Source organism: Ornithodoros turicata, chromosome 1 (assembly GCF_037126465.1).
Source record: "Ornithodoros turicata isolate Travis chromosome 1, ASM3712646v1, whole genome shotgun sequence".
Taxonomy (NCBI): Eukaryota; Metazoa; Arthropoda; class Arachnida; order Ixodida; family Argasidae; genus Ornithodoros; species Ornithodoros turicata.
The window spans coordinates 18050052-18069538 of record NC_088201.1 but is presented as its reverse complement, the minus strand read 5'-3'; the positions used below and the strand labels follow the sequence as shown (position 1 = coordinate 18069538).

At 44.1% G+C, this 19487-nt stretch overlaps 3 protein-coding genes and 1 long non-coding RNA gene across 4 annotated transcripts in view; 2 read left to right on the top strand and 2 right to left on the bottom strand.

Moving 5' to 3' along the window:
* The window catches only part of LOC135377558 (dedicator of cytokinesis protein 1-like), a 37923-nt gene extending 30915 nt beyond the window's left edge, over positions 1–7008 (top strand). Inside the window, exons 36-42 of the mRNA XM_064610071.1 lie at positions 585–668; positions 746–877; positions 2451–2569; positions 3324–3582; positions 3678–3774; positions 3902–4125; positions 5408–7008. Of these exons, the coding sequence (XP_064466141.1) occupies positions 585–668; positions 746–877; positions 2451–2569; positions 3324–3582; positions 3678–3774; positions 3902–4125; positions 5408–5560 (1068 nt within the window). The 3' untranslated portion in view covers positions 5561–7008. The remainder of the gene's footprint in view (positions 1–584; positions 669–745; positions 878–2450; positions 2570–3323; positions 3583–3677; positions 3775–3901; positions 4126–5407) is intronic.
* A 384-nt stretch (positions 7009–7392) lies between these two features.
* LOC135377557 (D-ribitol-5-phosphate cytidylyltransferase-like) lies at positions 7393–9204 on the bottom strand. Its single transcript, XM_064610070.1, has 2 exons — positions 8701–9204; positions 7393–8577 (listed from the first exon to the last, which is right to left on the bottom strand). The coding sequence occupies exons 1-2, from the start codon at positions 9052–9054 to the stop codon at positions 8224–8226; spliced, it is 708 nt and encodes a 235-aa protein (XP_064466140.1). The 5' UTR covers positions 9055–9204; the 3' UTR covers positions 7393–8223.
* Positions 9205–9463: 259 nt separating this feature from the next.
* The window catches only part of LOC135377555 (uncharacterized), a 50831-nt gene continuing 40807 nt past the window's right edge, over positions 9464–19487 (top strand). Inside the window, exon 1 of the mRNA XM_064610067.1 lies at positions 9464–9556. The gene's annotated coding sequence lies outside the window, so the exon portion shown is untranslated. The remainder of the gene's footprint in view (positions 9557–19487) is intronic.
* Positions 13481–18929, bottom strand: LOC135397349 (uncharacterized). The gene is made up of 2 exons (XR_010423633.1): positions 18669–18929; positions 13481–14209 (listed from the first exon to the last, which is right to left on the bottom strand). It is a non-coding gene; the product is annotated as an uncharacterized LOC135397349 (long non-coding RNA).

Here is a 19487-nt window from a genome sequence, read left to right as displayed (position 1 = left end):
ACGAGCCGTTTGTACACTCAGGAGACCGAAAGTCCCGGTTTCACTTGAACACCCCTCGTACATGTCAGGTTATGGTGCTTGCAATTGGACACTGTCTATTTATTTATTTATTTAAAACTTCTGAATGTTCACATATCTCTGCTATCCCTACTGCATAATTTACCTGTCATTCTGGAGCAGTATGTCACTCTTCCTTACACACTAAAAATAAATTAGAAAAAGCACACAAAGTAAGTCCCGTGTGTTCCACATTGGTAATGTATAATGTAGCTATACAAACATGTTATTTGAACCAAATTCATAGATCAAGATGCAACATCTCAACATTCTACAGAGATGCTTTCTCATTGTAGAACTTCTTTTTTTTTTTTTTTTTTGTCGTGTCACATATCATGCCACAGAGATACTCCTACTGTGTTGAGCTCTGAGATGATTATGTGATATGAAGTGCGTGAGATACCTGTCATCGTCAGACCAAGTGTCTAGACTGGATCCTTACAAGACGTGTCGTAGGAAGTGTGTGGCTCCTAATATGTGCGCCAACGAAGCTAGCAGATCATATAAAAGCCATCTTCTATACACAGGCATTTTTCACACAAGAAGCTCTTCAAAACAACAAACTTGATAATGAAGGGATTCAGCACTTGAAGGAACTAATTGCCAGCCAAGTAAGTCAAGCACCTGTCCTCTGTACAGGCACATCTCATCCGACAAGCAGTGAATTGATGTGCATTGTCTATGATAGATTCCTCTTCTGGAAGCTGGCATCGAGATTCACAAAAATAAAGCACCAGAAAGCTTGCAGCCATATCACTCTCATATGCAAGAGAAGTTCATGAAAATGAAAGCACATATTGAAGAGAAATATGGTAAAATGGTAAGTTCTTTGCTTAGAGAATGCAGTTACTGGCTGTCCAGGAATACAACTGCAGTGAATGTGCCTGTGAAAGCAGAACCTTCCTCAAAAGTTTAAACCACACACACAAACATACAGTCACCGATCAATTTTTTGCAACCAGCAGTTAAAAACAAAAAGTCCAAACAACCTAGCAGTCCAGAAAAACGAACTTGAAAAAATGTACCTTTTTGCGGTTCAGTGGCTGGAAAAACTTGTTAATGTTTTGTTGATGAACGCTGTTTCGTTTCCACGCGATAATGTTCACTTGTACTTCCACCAAGGGACATTTCGTCACTGTGCACTAACAAAAGTACCGCCTTCGTCAGTTCCGAGTTCGACGGCTGCACCGTACTAGCACCTCGTTCTCAGTGTCGGTCCCGCTGTCTGAACAGTCTTGTCATTGGTCAGTTCAGCAGGCGATTAAAGCGCATTGTCCATGTCCCCAAATTTCTCAGACATTGCAGCAGCAGATACATATTTCCCAGCCTTTGTTATTCAAATCACCAAGGATGCAGCAAAAGAAGCAACTGGTACCATTTCACACTGACTTTCAAAGACAAAATCACTTCAGACGAAAATCACTTTGTTTGACAGACCACGATCGCTATGTGTGAGGAAGCACGTAGAAGCACGTGCACTGAAAGGACAGATGAATGGCGGTTGTAACAGCGGCAGGCAAGCAGAACTGAACGCACGACTTATATCCAAAATGGCGGTGACAGTTCGCAGTGGTCGCTGGCTGGGTAAACCATGTTATTTTGAGCAGCAAAATGTAGGCATCTGGTTCAGGCACGATTATACATTAACCTTATGGGGTATGTGCCTATCCCGCGATGGTGTCGGAATAATTGAGCATATCTGAAAAATAGGTAGATGATTGTTAGAGCCTGAAGTTTTAGGGTTTAACCTGATTTTTCCCCGAATTTGCACCCCGAATTCGAGGTTGCCTCTTTAGGTGAAACCCAATTTTTACCCGGCAAATTGCCCTCACTGAGATGTCTGTATGAATGCACATGAACTCGTTTGGCAGCAAATGCAGTTACATCACCATTTGTACCAAACCAGTACAGTTAGTTTGAGCAACTGAGCCAGATTTCTCCCTGAATTTAGCATACTGAAAGTTTTTCCCACCCTAATTCTAATGAATTCAGAGCACGTTTATTTACCCGATTTTTACCCCCCGAATTTAGAGAAAAATATTTCCCGAAAACTTCAGGCTCTAATGATTGTACACAGGGAAAATACAGAAGTGCAGCTACTCCTGCACCTGTATCATGATACGACACTTAAAACCCAACAGCTAAAGCATGTATGCTGCCTAGAAGCATACTGACTAAAAAAGAATCTTGGAGCAACACTTTTTACTTGAAGTTAACAGTATTCACCAGACTTGCACACCAAACCACTAAGTTGACTTTACTGGAAGTATCTACGTAGTGATCAGTATAAACAACACAGACAGGACACTCTGATCAGTGTACACATGACACTGTGGATATTACAGTGGTTCAAATCCTATAACATGTTAATTTTTCATGTGCTTTATTGCTAGCCACCCCCTCCAGAGTTGAATGAACACCCAATCCTGATCCGCCGATATCGTAGCATGCCACCGCCAGCACCGCCCTCGCGGACCGAGAGGGCAGACAGCCTTATTTTTGCTCCTGAAAGGTAATTTATGGCATCCTGCAACTCTTTGAAAAGTTGAAGCAGAATTGAGTCTCTGTTGTGCAAACAATACAGTTTTGTAGGAAATAAACCGCAAGTATATCTCGGTTTATTGAATATAAATGACAGGTTGAGAAAAATATATTGTAACTCAGAAGTGAAACAAATCACTCACCTACCTGCATAACTCTGTACACGACGCTCTGTAAACATAACTGCTGGCCCATCCCTGCCTGATGCAGACTTCAGTTTACACGCTTCTCTCTGTCCACTGTATGATGCATATGCCCAACCAATAGTCAATCTTTACATTAAAGAGTCTCTACTTGCTTGTTGGTAGTTTTTGACAAAATTTTAAGGTGACGTGAAGCGATCACTGAAAGTGGCAAAATGTATTATATGGTCTTGGTATGACGTGAACAGCTATGACTGCTATGAACACGTGGACGTCTGCCCCTATCCTTCGAATTGCCATTTCCAGTGGTATTGTTAGCAGAATGCAGCTGTTTACATCATTGTCTGTTTAGTGTTCAAAATACCTACTCGTTCTTGACTAAATAAAAGTAAATTATTTAGCATTGTTGGATCATAGTAAAAGTTGAAGTAAAAGTGCTTCCCCAAATTCTAGAACCTGTCACAACATGTATCTAATGATGGTGAAGGTACCTACACTGCATTCCAACATGTGCTACATGGCATTACACCCTATGCGAGTGTGTTGACATTTTCTTTGATGTAGTTTACATTTTCCTTACAGCCTTTCACTGTCGCCAAATAAGAGTCAGTCAACTCCTACATCGAGGGCGCTGGTGACATCAGTGTTCGTGAAACAAAATTCAACACCCTCATATAAGACACTGGGCAGAAAGGGTCGCGACAGCGCAGTGCTTACTTTACGGCGCAACTCCTCCGCCTCAATCAGTTCTCAGCATGAGGAAAAGTCGCAGTCACAGTGGTATGATTTGCCACCTCCTGCAGAGAAAACAGAAGCACCTATAATCGAGCTTAATGAACAGGTATTACTTTTTCCTTTTTGCTATATGCAGCAAAATACGTTGCATAGAAGAGGAAACACACACTGTAAATGTGTACTCTTTTCTCACTCTGTTAGCTGACACCACACCGGCCTCTGCGCTCAGAGGTAGAGAAAAGACATAGTAGGCCATCTAGTGGGCAGTTCAAGATGCAGCCATCTAGCCCATCACAGCGTAAGTAATGCTAAAATAATATGATGCAAAACATGTACTGTAAGAACATGTTGAGCTCACTTTGCATTTTGCATGCATTCACAGCTGCTTCCTTTTGACTGTTTGAAATGTGCTTCCAAAATTTTAGCTACAACACCAGCTATGATGCCTGCACCAGCATTCCTTCAGTTTCCAAGTTCAAGCCCAAGCACATCTCTGTCTTCAGTGGTAGTGGATGAAGAGTTAGTTGATCAGCCTCCACCTCTGCCACAGAAGCAGGCTTACGCTGACTACACCAATATGACAGAAGATACACCAGCACTACCTGCACGAAAACCGACTTTGTACTTGTCTCCAGGTTCAAAGACTCGGGTATGCTTAACGAAATTTGGCATAGATAGATTGATTGATGTGTCAGTCATGCAGAGTTCTGAACTCTAGCTGCATTTGCAAAATGGGCAATTTTTAGTGACCTCAGAGTACTAAATTTGACCTTCATTATGTATTATGTAGTACCATACATCCTAGACTCCTTGGAAGTGAAGTGAGAGATCGTCTTGGTAAAGCTTTTACTATTAACAGGAGTGAGCCCCGTGGCAATGCACTTTTATGGCTTTAAAGGAGTTGTGAATATACTATCCTACATTGCACATTTCAGCTAGACAAATTATGCATATGCATAAACATGAAATGCACTTTTGTGTTTTTGGCACTGAAAGTGTACAATATCTATGTAGGGTTATTGCTTCTAGTAGGGGTCTGATCTTTTCGGGTTAAATGAGTTTCACAAGCTCGACCAAGGATCACCCACACATGAAACCACCACAAATCATCTGGTCCGAATTTTTTTTACGTCTGAACATATGCTGATCTAGGATAATCTGGAGTCCCTAAAAGGCAGCCTGAAAGGTGGGTACACACATTTAGAAGGATAAAGCACACACTAGCGTTACAACATCAAAACAGTTTGGCTTCGTACTTCTGAATTCATTCAAATTCCATCATCAGAACGGTGTGCCTACCATCTAGCACCTACCACCTAGTGACTACATGGCTAGATGGATCTTTCCCAATATTAAAATAATGGTTTGATTATGTTTTAATTCATTCCTTTGGTGTGTAACAGAGCCAAAACACAACACTGAGAAGGAGACACCACAGAAGGCTGACTAACAACTGGAAGCTATTGTGAAAAGAAGCCAGCCAACATATACCAGACCCCTAGTGACATCATCCCTTCATGGGGGATTAAGAGGGACTGGGGAAGTAAAAGGTGATGATGATGATGATGATTGGGGTTTTATGGCGCACAAGCGGAAGTAAAAGGGGGGTGTTCATGCACTCATCAGTAGCAGATAAAGAAAAAGGATACGTTCTTTTCGGATGACATCATTAGAGGTCAGGTATATGTTGGCTGGCTTCCTTTCACAATAAACTAGTTGTAAGTCGGCGTACTGTGGTGTCTCCTTCTCAGTGTTTTGTTTCCACGCTGTTGCACCTCGAAGTATGTACCAACTACCCCAAGTTTTAATCCTATGCAACTGTTCTAATTGAATTCTTTATTCTTCTGGTGCCCATGAACAACCAGGACTTTCAACTAGCAGGATTCTACTATGTATACCTTACGTTAACCACTCCACTAACCTTATTTCAGCCACAGCCTCCACTTCCTGCGAAAGAAGCCAACAATGTGACGCCACTTCTTCCAAAAAAACCTGAGCGGCCTCCTTTGAACAGGAACAGCCAACCACTGGAAGCAATGAAGTCTCCTTCACAGTCATCGTCATTAGATTTCGATGAAAGCTGATGCCCGCATGTGCCATTACTGGAAGCAATGCTGAGAGCTGTTGCTGCTTATTCTCACAGATGATTTCATAATTTTATCATTCCATGATGACTTCTGTGACATCCATATTGCTGCAAAGGTATATGCTGCTACTGTATATGTACTATATGCAGCCATTCCCTTTTTAAAAGTTTTCAAGAGAAGTGAACCGTTGTGAAAAAGGATGAGATGTATAGTATTGTGTGGTGCCCTTATCATCCGTAAATTTACATGCCTGCATTGTCACACTGAAGGGACACAATCTGTTTCTATGAGGTCACACTAGAGCTATATATTGTTTTTTTGAAAGTTTTAAGCGCATACCACATGCCATACATATTGAGAGAGTTAGTTATTTTCTATGCAAAGGTGTTACACTCTGCTGTGTTCTTAAGTGTGTTGCTGACCAGCAAAGTGTTTGTGGCTTATGGTTTGCAGCCACTTCATGTGAATGTAATCTTAATGTGACAATTTGCTTGGTCTTACCATTATACAACTATCCAGTTCTGCACCTGTGAGAGGCTGTTTGACCATTCTTGTCATACCACTGCCTTTTAGACATCTCTATACAGTTAACCTTGGGAAGTGTCAACAGCTCAGCTACTTCGACATAAATTAGAAGTGCTACATTGCAGTGTGTGCGCTAATTTTATATGATCTCGTCTCACCGCGTATTGTCTTTGACTTCCTTTGGGGTACGTGATGACCTTTTTGCTACTTAGACAGTGTACTTCACAGGCTGTTGCTGGTCTTTGTGAAGCACTTCAGTAATGATCTTTGCTAAGTTGTACTGCTGTTGTACTGCTCCACTGCTTCCAATTCTGGCAGTTTGACAGAAAACAGCAAAGAAAAGAGATGGTGCAGAATATGTTTGAACATATGTATATTCATAAGCTATCCATTTTATATGCAAGCAGTGGCTTATTTCTTACTTGACCTTGCAGCACTGTTGTGACTGACCACCTTGCTCCTGCTCTATGAACAGTTTTAATAATCAATGCCATTATTCAGTGCTGCTTCGATATTTATGCAAACAGCATTTAAAGGCTTTACACATTATGCGAGTGTACAATAGACATAATAAGAGTTTATTTTGTTCATAAGTGACGCGACTGTTAGATTTCTGCCATCATAGAAAAAGGTTGTTTGTTAAAATACAAAGTATGCTATAAGTTAACAGTGATCTGTTGTATGTTGTTTAGTGCACATATTGCATAAGTATTGATATATCATCACTGCAATATGTTTTTGATATCAGTTACTCCAAACATTGACTGTTCTATACGTAGTGCTGTGGCCTTACCTCCAACTTCAGAGCATGCTCAAATTTGACACATATTTGCTGAGATGAAACCAGATTTTCAAATGTCATGTGTCCACTTACTGAAGGTATTGAATCTAGTCTAAATAAAGCATGTTTCTGAAAGTTTCATGTTCAGAATAAGCTTTAAAAATATTCAGGTATGTGTTTCATAAAAATGAGAGAGTTAAAGATGGCATAATTTTTTAATACAGCTTAGCCACCCCAATAGGAAACGGGGCTGTAATGATATTTGCAATTTTATGGAAAAAAGGAAAGATAAAGGTAATTAAAGTGTCCTTAGATGCCATCTTCTTTTGCTAGTTTGTGTGGTGGGATAGCAAGCCATCCTAGTATACGTGAGAGCAACAGATATGAATGCCTACTAGGCAGTGAGAGTCAGTTCATGGGGAGACTGTGTACTGGAGTTGGTAATGTCTGTGTTTAGTTGTCCTAATGGTTAGGCAGGCACAATATATTGTAAGTTATCTGCCATATTTCAAAATTATCTGTTTTGTTTTAAGAATATGCCGAGTTTATTTCTGCTTCAAATGTGAGCTGTCACATTGATTGAAAAGTGTGAGAAGACATGAAAAGAGTATTCCCAAGAGCAATACAACGTAAGCTGGGATATGAAAAGCACAAAACACGATGTTACATCAAATTTTTTCCCGCTAGGTACTTCACTACAAAGAAGGAACAAAAAAGCAAGCTACATATTACTGTTTCCACTCACAGCAGCAGTGAAGATGCGAAAGTGATAAACAATAAGTTGTGCATTTGGCAAGGAAAAATTTACATGCACTTACAACACATGGGATGTAGGTGGTTGACATATGAGACAACCAAAAACAGACTCTGCATAAGGCTGGTTTCACACTACCATATTTGTTGTCTGTTTGCTTCAAAAATATAACCTTAGGACAATCGAGCCCCATAGGTTACAATGAGTCCATTTTGGCTCTGCTAAAAACGTCTTGTGTGAAACCGGCCTAACAGGCACTTCTTTACTGTGATATCAGCAAGGCGTGGCACATGATTATGTTATGTAATCCTTTTCAGCATGTAGTTTTCTAAAGACAAAACAATGTGAAACAAAGTTGCGCTTATTTTTTGGCACAGAACATTTTAAATGATTGATGTTACCCATCAATCATTTAAATCACCGTAGTGACTAAACAGTTCCAAAATAAACTAGAAATTCGAATGATACCAGTGCTTATTCCTTCTCAGAGAAGCCCATCAAGTTGGATAGTGTGCAGTAGTTGTGTATACCCCACATAGGATAAAAATTAAAAAGTACAGAGTCTAGTACTGAGCAATGCAATTAAGATACGCACAAAACCTAGTCCCTGTTGTTTTCTAAAATGCCAGATACTGCATACAGATCTCTCAAGTATGTAACCTTAAACAGCTGGTCGTTGCCAGGTATTAGCTTAGGTTTGATCTTGCAATATTTATGTACCAAAGCGAGACATTCAGTGCCATGATCGAAATCGTCCTTCGTGCATTTGTTGTAAGCATCAAGTAGGACACAGTATTTAAAAGCCTGTGGCATCTCACTGGCAACATATTTTGACCTGTCTAGTGTTTCTTCGAGGAAACCTTCACTGTCCATCTTGAGCACAGTTGATACTAGAGGAACAACTGGGCCTGCTGCTCCATGCAAGTTGGCTTCCTGAACCAGCTGCTTTAAGATCTACAAATGAGCAATAATAATAATATATATAAACATGTTTCACTGCATGCATGTGACCTGCTTTGTTAAACATTTGCGACAGGAATCCAGCCACAACCAAAACTTGAAAGGCCCTAAACAAACCTCTTCAGGGACGAACGGCCTGACGCCATCGTGGACGATAACAACGTTCGGCGAGCTCTGTTTGAGATGATCGATTCCGTTGAAGATAGATCTGTGACGTGTAACACCTCCAGGTATGATCTCCACTTTACTGTGTGTCAATTCTGGCTCGTTTAAACAACGCGCCAGTGTAGGCGGTACAACAGACGGGAACACGACGACTATTTTTGAGATCCAGTCATTTTTTAGGAATGCTTCAACAGTGTGACAGATTAACGATTTTCCTTTCACCTCGCAAAACTGCTTGGGTGTTGTAAGGCACATCCTTTCACCAGAGCCGGCTGCTGGTAGAATCACACTTACAGTGAGGTCCATAGTGCAGGACCCTTAGTTTGAACCAAATACTACGAAAGTAGCAAAGTCCAGCATTACAGCTTTTTGCAAGAAACATCGTTTGTTACTATAGCGGTTTTAAAGCTCATCTCCCAATTTGCTGTCAGTCCAGCACGCGGGCACGCCTCGCACCGCAGCGCAGCCACAGCCACCGTAGTTAGCTTCTGTTGGCTCCTCACTTGGATTATTATTACTAGACGACAGCTACAACGGCGATGATTGGTCTTTCTCAAATCCTTTCTTGAATTTTTGTTTTTCTTTCTTGTTACAAGGTCCTTAGGCATAGAAAGAACCATAAATTATATTAAAGATCAGCAATTAAAAAATGAAACGACACACGAGAGGAGTCAGACTGGGAGCCAGCAGCAACACTGTGGTGTCCCACGTGGATTTGTTTGTTTCGATATGATGTTGCTTCAGGAAAGCGTTCACTGCGCAACCACCACACCCCTTCTAAAGAACAATGAGGGCCTTGCTTGCCGTTGTAAGTTTTACTTTCACACATCTGTGTTCATAGCAGACTTGCATGGGAGTCGTTGAGTGGAGCAAGGCACGTCGAAAGTACAGTCGAAAGAGCTACCAATGCGAGCGTACTTAGGAACATGAGCTCTTGTTCGGCGTTGCCACCCTGCCAGTCGCCTTCACCTAAAGCAGGCTTTCGGAAGGAGCATTATCATAAATGTTAGTGTATGGTCACGCTTGGTTTTTCTTTCATGTGTTGCACAGGCGGATGACGTAACCAACAGCGAAGGAGAAGTGCTGCCTTTCTGATAAATACATTGTCACGAACAATGAGGGCACCTATTGCATTAAAGGAAACACTTGCTCCTTGTGCAAGCGGAGCAAGTGTCGTCTGTGTGTTCTTGTCCGTGTTCCATGCTCCGGTTTTAATTCAGTCATGTACCAACAGGCCCATTCTGCCATTTTGAAGGGCACCTATGACGCCAATCGATAACAGAAGCACGCTTCCCCTATCGCACGAGTGCATCAGGTGAAGCCCGCTTGCGAAGTCGCCCAAAAGGATACCTAGAACGGCGCGTAGGAAGACTGGAGGTGGCGAGGAAGCAGTATTGTTAAACGGGCTGTCGGGATTGTTTTCGCGGTGTTTTACCGTTTTCCTGCCGTTGTCCAGCTTGGAACGCGCCTGAGTTTCCGCACACTTCTGCACAGGGGCGGATCCAGATCCTCGGTATGGGGGGGGGGGGAGGGAAATCCAATGTATAAACTGACGTTTTGGGGGGGCGATCGCCCCCCCCCCCCCCCTTGTATCCGCCACTGCTTCTGCAGTGAACAACCATGCGCTTGTGTCTAAATGATGCTATTTCGGCCGCTTTGTGGTTCATGTTGCTGGGTTCCTTTATTGGAGAAGGCACTATGCACAAGGAAGCGAAACCGTCATGTGACTCACTTCCAACACAACACGGTAGCATGGATTACCTCGACCCGGTTTTTTTCAACGGCGGCAATAACTGGTGTTGGTGCTGGGCAAGAAGGAAACCGGCCAAGCCGTGAGGAGCGAAGGCGTCTCAGTTATTTGATGAGGGCAACATGTCCTTGAGCCTGAGACAACAGTCAAGACAGACAGTCCGTCCCATCAGGTCCATTTAGTACCGCCTCTTTTCTCCGTTCATCTTTCCAGTTCCTCAGACTCTAGGATATGTTGCCTTCTTCAAGTCCACACCAGCTAACCAGCTTGCCTTTTCTTACCAGGCTCAGTTATCCCAAGGTAACGGGTTTGAGCCGTGTCGAGTGTGGCAGTACAAAAAGCTTATACCGACGTAAACCCTGAACTGTTAAAGTGCTACTTTTACATGATCACGTGACGGTGAACACCGTCACCAAATATTCACTGAACCAAATATTCACAGTGATCAAATATTGACCAAACACAGTGACCAAGTATTCACTGGACGATTACGATAGTCGGTAATGCGAAATTTGGGCGCAGCTGTTGAGGTTGAGTTATACACCACTGTTTTTATTTTCCACACTTTGTACTTTCTTCTGGTAGCACCCCTATCCTAGTTCGTGAAGTCGTCGTGAAGTCGTTTTCCACGTTCGTGAGTAAGCCCGGTTTTGTCTGTAGCGCGACTCAGTGCCACGTATACCAACTTTTGCGGATGGCTCTTGGCATAGGTGTACACGACCTTTTCATACGCGCTATTTTGCGGCCGCCACGGTTCCAGTCGCAATTAAGTTCGGAGCCAAGCTCACCGAACTGCAACCAGATGCGTTCCGGCTTCCCAAGCGTGCCCACCTTCTGCGCTTTCCTCCTCGCGCCCTCTTCACTCTCGCGGTACCCGTACGCTTCCCCGCTGCTTTCATCCTTCCGCTCTTCCGTACTTTCATCCTTCGCTTCGCTCCTCGTTCGCTCTGCCGGTTACAACGCCGACGCCGCTCAACGCAGGAACGGGCGCCTAATGCTCTCTAAAATACCGCCAACGATGGTTAGGAAACACCAAGCTGGAAGCCGCATCCCGCGATTTCTTACAGGTGGTTTAGAGCAGGGATTTCCTTACATCTCCCCGCCCAGGGGGGAGGGGGGTTACACCCTTCCTACACTTTTGCAACCACCCCCTCCGAAATATGAGATTGCTCGATACAGCTCAGCTGCCAGTACAGAAAATGATGAACATCTCCAGAGGTCGATTTCTGGGGAAATCACTAGTCCCGAGTATCACCTCCAAAATATGCAGAAGGAAAACAACGATCCCGCTTTTGCGCGTTTACACGCGTTCTTTCCTTGGTATCAGATATCCTTTGCCGCATTCATTTGTTGACGTCATATTCGTTGTTTTCCTCCTCCTAACGAGTGCACAAGCTCTTTTCAGCCATCATTCTCTGTGGCTATGGCGTAACAGTGACAATTATAGGTTTATAGTGCCATGAAACTTTCTACACGCCGCCCTGAAACATGGCGCGCACGGGAATAAGTGTAAACAGCGTACCAGGTGTTGTGACTCGCGAGATGTACTTGATTGCTTTTTACAATTAGAACACGTGATTGGAGGAAGAATTTTTTTAAAATATTGTCTTTACCCTGCATTGCAAGATTGATGTTTGGCTTTCCTGAGTGTTTGCAACACTATTGAAACTTAAAGGCACCGTAAAACAAGTGACAGGCAGCATATGTTGACGGCGTAGATTAACAGCTTGTTGCATGGAAGTACAGCAAGTTGTACATGTGACAGAGAACATTTGATATTTTTAATTGCGGTAAAACGGCGCGATGGAAAATATTTATCAAGTCCATGACTAACTGACTGAAGTCTGCTCCTAGTCTGGCGATTGTGATACCGTTCATATCGTGGCCTTGTCGACGAGCAGGGAAATCACTGTGAAGATGTAGTCGTATCAAATAGCGACGTCCAAAGTAATCGAAATCGGCCGTAAAACAAAGTGTAAGACATGCTCGTAATCCAACACCTGTCCACATTTTTCTTTTCTTAAAAATTGACATTTTGTTTCACAAAGTCTGTCTATCAGCAGAGTGAGAAAAGCTGTATTTCTAGGTTCAAGCTGTCGTTATTCAAATGCACTGTCTTGACTGTGAAACCTTCCACGAGCTGTTTTCGCTCAAGGGCTTGTAATGGGCGTAGTATTAGCTTCGTGTTGAGCAGCGGTATTTAGGCCTACGAGGTAGAGAACTCGAAGCACAGCTATGACCATCAGAAAGATGCCCACCGTTCCAAGAAGTGAGAAGAGCCGATAAATAAACAACCTGCGGTCGAACGTGTACTCCTTCGTGGATGTAGTGCTCCACGATTTCTTGGGCTCGCTTTTTGACCTGAACACCACAAAGCTCTCGTCGTCTTTCACCATTGCGCTCACCTACTATTTCACGGAGCTGACGACGTTGTAAACGATGACGATTCCACTGCTCGTCTGAACTCTCTAAGCAAAGAAACCTTAGTCGAGGGCGACATATGCTAGAAGGTGACATCAGAGCCGTTCCAAGGTGGGGCGGCAGGTTAGCATCCGACGCCCCCGCTGGCGAAGCCCCCCCCCCCCCTCCTCAAGTCTGTATGACTCTAGGTGACATTTCCTTGATCTTGAGAGAGACGTAACTTCAGAGAGACGTGAGAGAGAGACGAGACCCATCTGAGCCTCGTCTTGTCCACTTCTCTTTGTGTATTGTTCATCATGCTCAAGGAAATGTCACCTTCTACATCGATACACCGGCTCGCTTGTATTTTACTACTACATTCATGGACAGATACTATAGTATAGGTACGCGTGCTTCATTTTTATCAGGCTACCTCAATCTAGTTTGCCATGTCTATATACGGTCCGTATACCCTTGTTGTCACAAGGTACCCAGCACATTAGTGTTGGGCGATATATGACGAAAAGTTTGGTCTCTTGTACTTCACCCCCAGCAACAGAAAAAATAAATACTATAGACACCTCAGGTTGAGCAGATTTTAATTATGAAAATAAATATATGAGGAACAACGGATGAATGTCAAAGGTGACAGATCAAGTAAATGACTAGTTGGTCCATCTGCATGTCAGGGAGACGACGGTGGATCATCCAAGCTCGCACAGCGCAGTGCAAGCTTTTGCTCGATGTGCACTACGCCAACTAACGCTATTTAGGCATAGCTGGTCAGCAGTCACTGGAAGTAGGGTACTCAGCACTACCTTGGATAAAGTCAAACAAGTCAGACCCACGCGCAAGGTCACAGTCAACAGCTAGCCTGCGAAATACGATCGGAATAAATAAGAATGTGTCCATTAAAGTTGATATAGTCTGGAATGCAGTTCTGTACAGATTGTACGATGGCGCAACAGGCAGCATCACATTCGGGATGCGGTGCAGATGGTTGAACGTTGTAGCGCAAGTCTCAAGATGGCCGCCTGGGCGAGGCCTGACATTGTTTCGATTGGTTGTGCTCTAGAGAATGGGGCTTCATCGAATGGCGTCATTCTTGAACCTGCACTCGCATTCTGTGTGGTTGTCGAAGTCAAGCTTTTCGACTGTCGTCTGAAGAGTGCCACTGATGTCTAGTTCAAGGACCATGAAGGGCCTTTCCACTACCTGGATGCTTTTGGGCTGACAGTGTTCTTCTTTGGTAGCACAGCACCCAGTGTCAGGCGCGCAGCGATGCAGGATGGTACAGTGTGGGAGATACCTCTGCAATGAGAAAAACGAGTATACTTTAGTTAACAAGAAAATGCATTATCATTATCAAATGAACACGTTGGCATCATACAGAACAGGAGAAAAGCAGAAGAGCCGAGAAAGCTCCAGAGCCAAGTGATGCAACAGTAAGAGACAGTTGAACGAATTCGTTCTTTTGTGTTAAATGAGCGAGGGTAGGAAAAGGTGCTGCGTTGTGTGTCGTCACGGTCGCTTGATATCGAGCCAACGTTGCGCATATACTGTGTAATATTCGAAGTCTCGCAGATCCTATTAAAGAAAGGAAAGCGCCAAGTGCACACCAAACATTCTCGATTGGCTCCTTCAGGCGTCACGCCTTGTTTACCTGTTGTTACCTTGGACACTACAGGAATTGTACGCTGGATGATGTCCTACATCCCAGAAGCCCTTTCACGGAAAGACCGACTCAAAAACTAGCAGCCTCGTCCGCTTTCTCCAGGAGTCTGGACTCGCCCAAAGACTATGAGACTAAGTTTCTTTGCTCGGACTTCTCACCAATTCTGGCAGTGACCGCCCTACATCTTAACTTTCGGCCGTCATAATTCCTTCATCTGTTATCACGTCAACTCATCTCATCCTGGCTACAGTCGTGACGCTGCCCACATAAGTGAGGCCAACCATGGCAAGTCGGTTTCGTCACCACCTCCACCACCACCACCATACCACTACCACCTGTTGTTAATTACAGGAAACCAGCTTGGCATAATTTCCTTGAAAAGACCCGAAGGTTTCAAGAATGACGGTCATTTACGTCCTTCCTTTTAAACCTTGTTTGGCGACACTCTGAGTGAGAATATAAAAAGACTGTTAAAAAAAACGCCCTTGTGGAAGGATATATACCACGTGCTGAAGGTCCACTGTTCTCCAATAAAATGTTACGAATGATTAGTGGTGACGTAGGAATATGCCACGCGAGATTATGCAGTCGCTTACACAGGCATTAAAATTCTCCCTTGATTGTATGCGGCGCGACAGAAGTAGATTTCGAGTTGAATACTGATATGTCTTCCGTGCGAAAAATACCTTGTGGGCTATTGCCTTATATCTGGCACTTTCTTTTTATCTTTCGCCAGGCGTGCACACCGTGCCAGGTGATTAATAGCAGGCCTTCGGAAAAGGCGCGAAGTAACCATAATTGAGGATTTGCTAATCCGGACGGCACGCCAGGCTGTTTATTAAGACACCTCAATGCTGCGCAAGTCTCTAATTGCTAGCAAGTCCTTGGGAAGACTCACTTCTTGTACCAGTCGTTCGTCTCTCTCTCTCTCTCACGCACACTTTTTGTCTTTTCTTTTTGCGAAACGTGTGTTTTTGGCCGTGGCAGTAATTGAAAGGATATTGCGTCGAAAATGTCACCTATATCAGGCCTTAATCCAGATTGCAAAATGGTTTGACGAAGTATGTATTGAACCTTGCCTGCACTTTGCGATAAATTACTTCACGTGACAAATGCCGAAATAATTCTAAAATGTGCTCTGGTACCGCACGAATTGGTACACAGCCCCTTCGCAAGTTAACCTATACAGAATGATAGGAAGCTATAGCGTCGCTGACAGTAAACATGCTGTTTCACCACATAGCACGGTGTGCGCCAACCATTGTCACGACCACTCTTAAAAATGAACTTCACCGCATAGCACGCTCCTAGCCAACCATCATCTCGAATGATATCGTTATCTACCCTGATTTGTTGAAAATGGGAGGCGTACGCCTTTTCTGTGACAATTATGAACAGCATAAGTGTCACAAAAAAGGCGTACGCCTCCCGTTTTCAACAAATCAGGGCAGATAACGATATCATTCGAGATGATGGTTGGCTAAGAGCGTGCTATGCGGTGAAGTTCAGTTTTAAGAGTGTACGCTTTTTTGTGACAATTAACGGAACTGCATATGTGTCACAAAAAGGCGTACGCTTCCCGTTTTCAACAAATCAGGAGGCAGAACGATGTCATTCGGGATGATGGTTAGCTACACTGTTAAAACAGAACTTCACCACATAGCAGAGGAGGAGGAGGAGTGTCGTTGGGAGGAACCGAGTGGTCTGCCTGCCTGATTAGGCGGCATGTTTCTCGGGAAGTGAAAGGTGGTGGAGAGGAGGAGAGGAAAGGGTGAAGTGGAAGACCGAGCGGAATCCGCTCGGGGGGAGGATAGCTGCGTCCATGGGCCGACTTCAGGGGAACTGTGCCGGCATACGCCTATTACACATCTGAGGGAAACCCAGGAAAAACCCCAGACGGCACAGCCGGCCCGCGGATTCAAACCGCGGACCTTCCAGTCTCCAAGCGCACGCGTTACCGCTGCGCCACCGGAGCTGGTACCACATAGCACGCTCGCTCCTAGCCGACCATCCACTGTTAAAACAGAACTTCACCACATAGCACGCTCCTAACCAACCATCATACTGAATGATATCATTCTGTGGCATGATTTGTTCAAAACAGGGGGGAGGCGCCTATCTGGGACAAGATAATCTGTCCCAGATAGGCGCCTCCCGCCTGTTTTAAACAAATCATGACAGAGTGATATCATTCGGTATGATGGTTGGTTAAGAGCGTGCTATGTGGTGAAGTTCTGTTTTAACAGTGTCATTTCGAATAATATGATTCTGTGTCCTGATTTGTTCAAAACAAGGGGGAGGCGCCTATTTGGGACAAGGTAATGTGTCCCAGATAGGCACCTCCTCCCATTTTCAACAAACCAATACACAGAATGATATCATTCGGAATGACGGTTGGCTATGAGCGTGCTATGTGGTGAAGTTCTGTTTTAACAGTGTAGGAGCGTGATATGCGGTGGCTGGAAGGTGGTTGCCGGCTCCGTTTGTCTGTTCTACACTCGGTGGTGGTAGTGGTATTGCTGGAAGGGCTCTTAAAAATGAACTAACTTCACCACATAGCACGCTCCTGGCCAACCGTCATCCCGACTGGCATCGTTCTTGCCCCCGATTTGCTGAAAACGGGAGGCGTACGCCATTTTTGTGGCATTGTGAAGTTCATAATTAGCCCCAAAAATGGCGTACGCCCTCCCCCACCCCCCCTCGTTTTCGTTAAATCAAGGGAGAGAACGGTTGTCATTCGGGATGATGGTTGGCTGGTTAGGAGCGTGCTTTGCGCTGTTGTTAGCGTGTACTCGGATCATAGCTCCTCGCAGAATGTAGTATGCTTCCCTACTATGAGAATTGCAAATATTCAAATGTACGCATATGGGAAAAGTATTCATGTTTAGCCACGAAGTTGATCACTGTACACTCTTAAAACAGAATTTCACCGCATAGCACGGTGTGCGCCAACCATTGTCACGACCACTCTTAGAAATGAACTTCACCGCATAGCACGTTCCTAGCCAACCATCTCGGATGATATCGTTATCTGCTCTGATTTGTTGAAAAGGGGAGGCGTACGCCTTTTTTTGTGACACTTATGCTGTTCATAATTGTCACAGAAAAAGGCGTACGCCTCCCGTTTTCAACAAATCAGGGCAGATAACGATATCATTCGAGATGATGGTTGGCTAGGAACGTGCTATGCGGTGAAGTTCATTTCTAAGAGAGAATGATAGAGTTATTGCTTCTAATTCGAAGAGAGGGAGGTGTACGCCTTTTTGTGTCAATTTGGATATATGATAATTGACACAAAAAAGGCGTACACCTCCCTCTCTTTTCGCATCACAAGCGATAACCCTATCATGCCAATGGTTGGCGCAGAAGTGGGCTTTACGGTGTTTCATTATACACTCTTAGAAATGAACTTCACTAGCCAACCATCACTTCTAATAATATCGTTATCTGCCCTGATTTGTTGAAAGCGGGAGGCGTACGCCTTTTTGTGACAATTATGAATAACACAAGTGTCACAAAAAGGCGTACGCCTCCAGTTTTCAACAAATCGAGGCAGATAACGATATCATTGGGAATGATGGTTGGCTAGGAGCGTGCTATGCGGTGAAGTTCATTTTTAAAAAGCGCCTTTTTGTAGCCCTTTTTACACCCTTTATCAGAAGCTACGTTGACCTAGGTGGTAACTATAGAAGTTACCACCTTTTCACACCTTTTTTTTTCCTTAGAGTGTGTGTCTAATGGGATCGTTCTCAACGAAAACGAAAATAATCTGAACGAAATTATAAAATATATTGATGGGTACAACAGAGCGGCGATGATAGAAAAGGAAGTGAAATATCCAGCTACCTGCAGAACAGTTGTCAACTGTTCCCAGGTAACTGAATGTTTCACATCATGTTATTTTGGTGACACGACAAATTCATCCGCCGTTCGCGTGCGTCAGTTCACGCAAGTTGCTGTCCCTGTTCCAACGAGTACAGAGACGAAATTGAAAAATTCCAATATATCTCTCATGCTGTCGTTTTCTCCCACTCTGTGTGCACTACTACAATTGAGCAATTAAAAAAAAAAAAGACGAGCCCGATTTGTACGTACCTTGTTCCCGCTACGGTAGACCTCATCCACACAGATTGTCCTGGGTTGAGGTTCTCTGCAGCGTGCTTCACGGAGCACCAAGTCGTTGTGCGCGCTGGCGAGTTGGTAATCTCGGTTTCCATGAGGCCTGCGGTGCCTGCGTGGCTTGCAGATAACGGCCGAGGCGCACAGGCACAATACGAGATAACATCCCAGTTGCATGCTTTCTGTTAGCACCGGCGGTGCTCTTCTGGTCATCACACTCTGACGTCTAGTCGTGGGGTGACCGCGCCATCTTGCTTTATGCGGCGATATTACACTGCGATTGCACGTGGGGGCTCGTTTGTGGAGCGTTTCCTGACATCATTTTTGTTTCCTAGCCAACTGCTGGCGGAAGAGCCAATGACAAGCGTTCGAGGTGACGTCATGCGTAGGAGCGGGTTATTGTGACCTCGACGTGTGTTTTGTAGGAATTAAAAAAAAAAGCTCCTCCTTCTCCATGCTGGTCTTTCAACTGGCATTTATCCCACTGATTGGTAAGCTGTCACAATGTTTAGGTATGGTTGAAAGTTTGGGGTTAAGTTTCTGCTGTACGTTGAACTAACGCCTTGGCGGACGTGACGATTCACTCTGTTTCTTCTTCGTTGGTCTATTTGGAAAGTGGCAGCAGTTAATGAATGGATAACACTAATTTTGCACCGTGGGGCGAACTGCGTGTTCCGGCATCGAAGACACGGGTGCCAAGCGCACGCACTCTCAGAAAAAAGGGTTTGAAAAGGTGGTAACTTCTATAGTTACCACCTAGTTCAACAGAGCGCCTGATAAAGGGTGTAAAAGGGT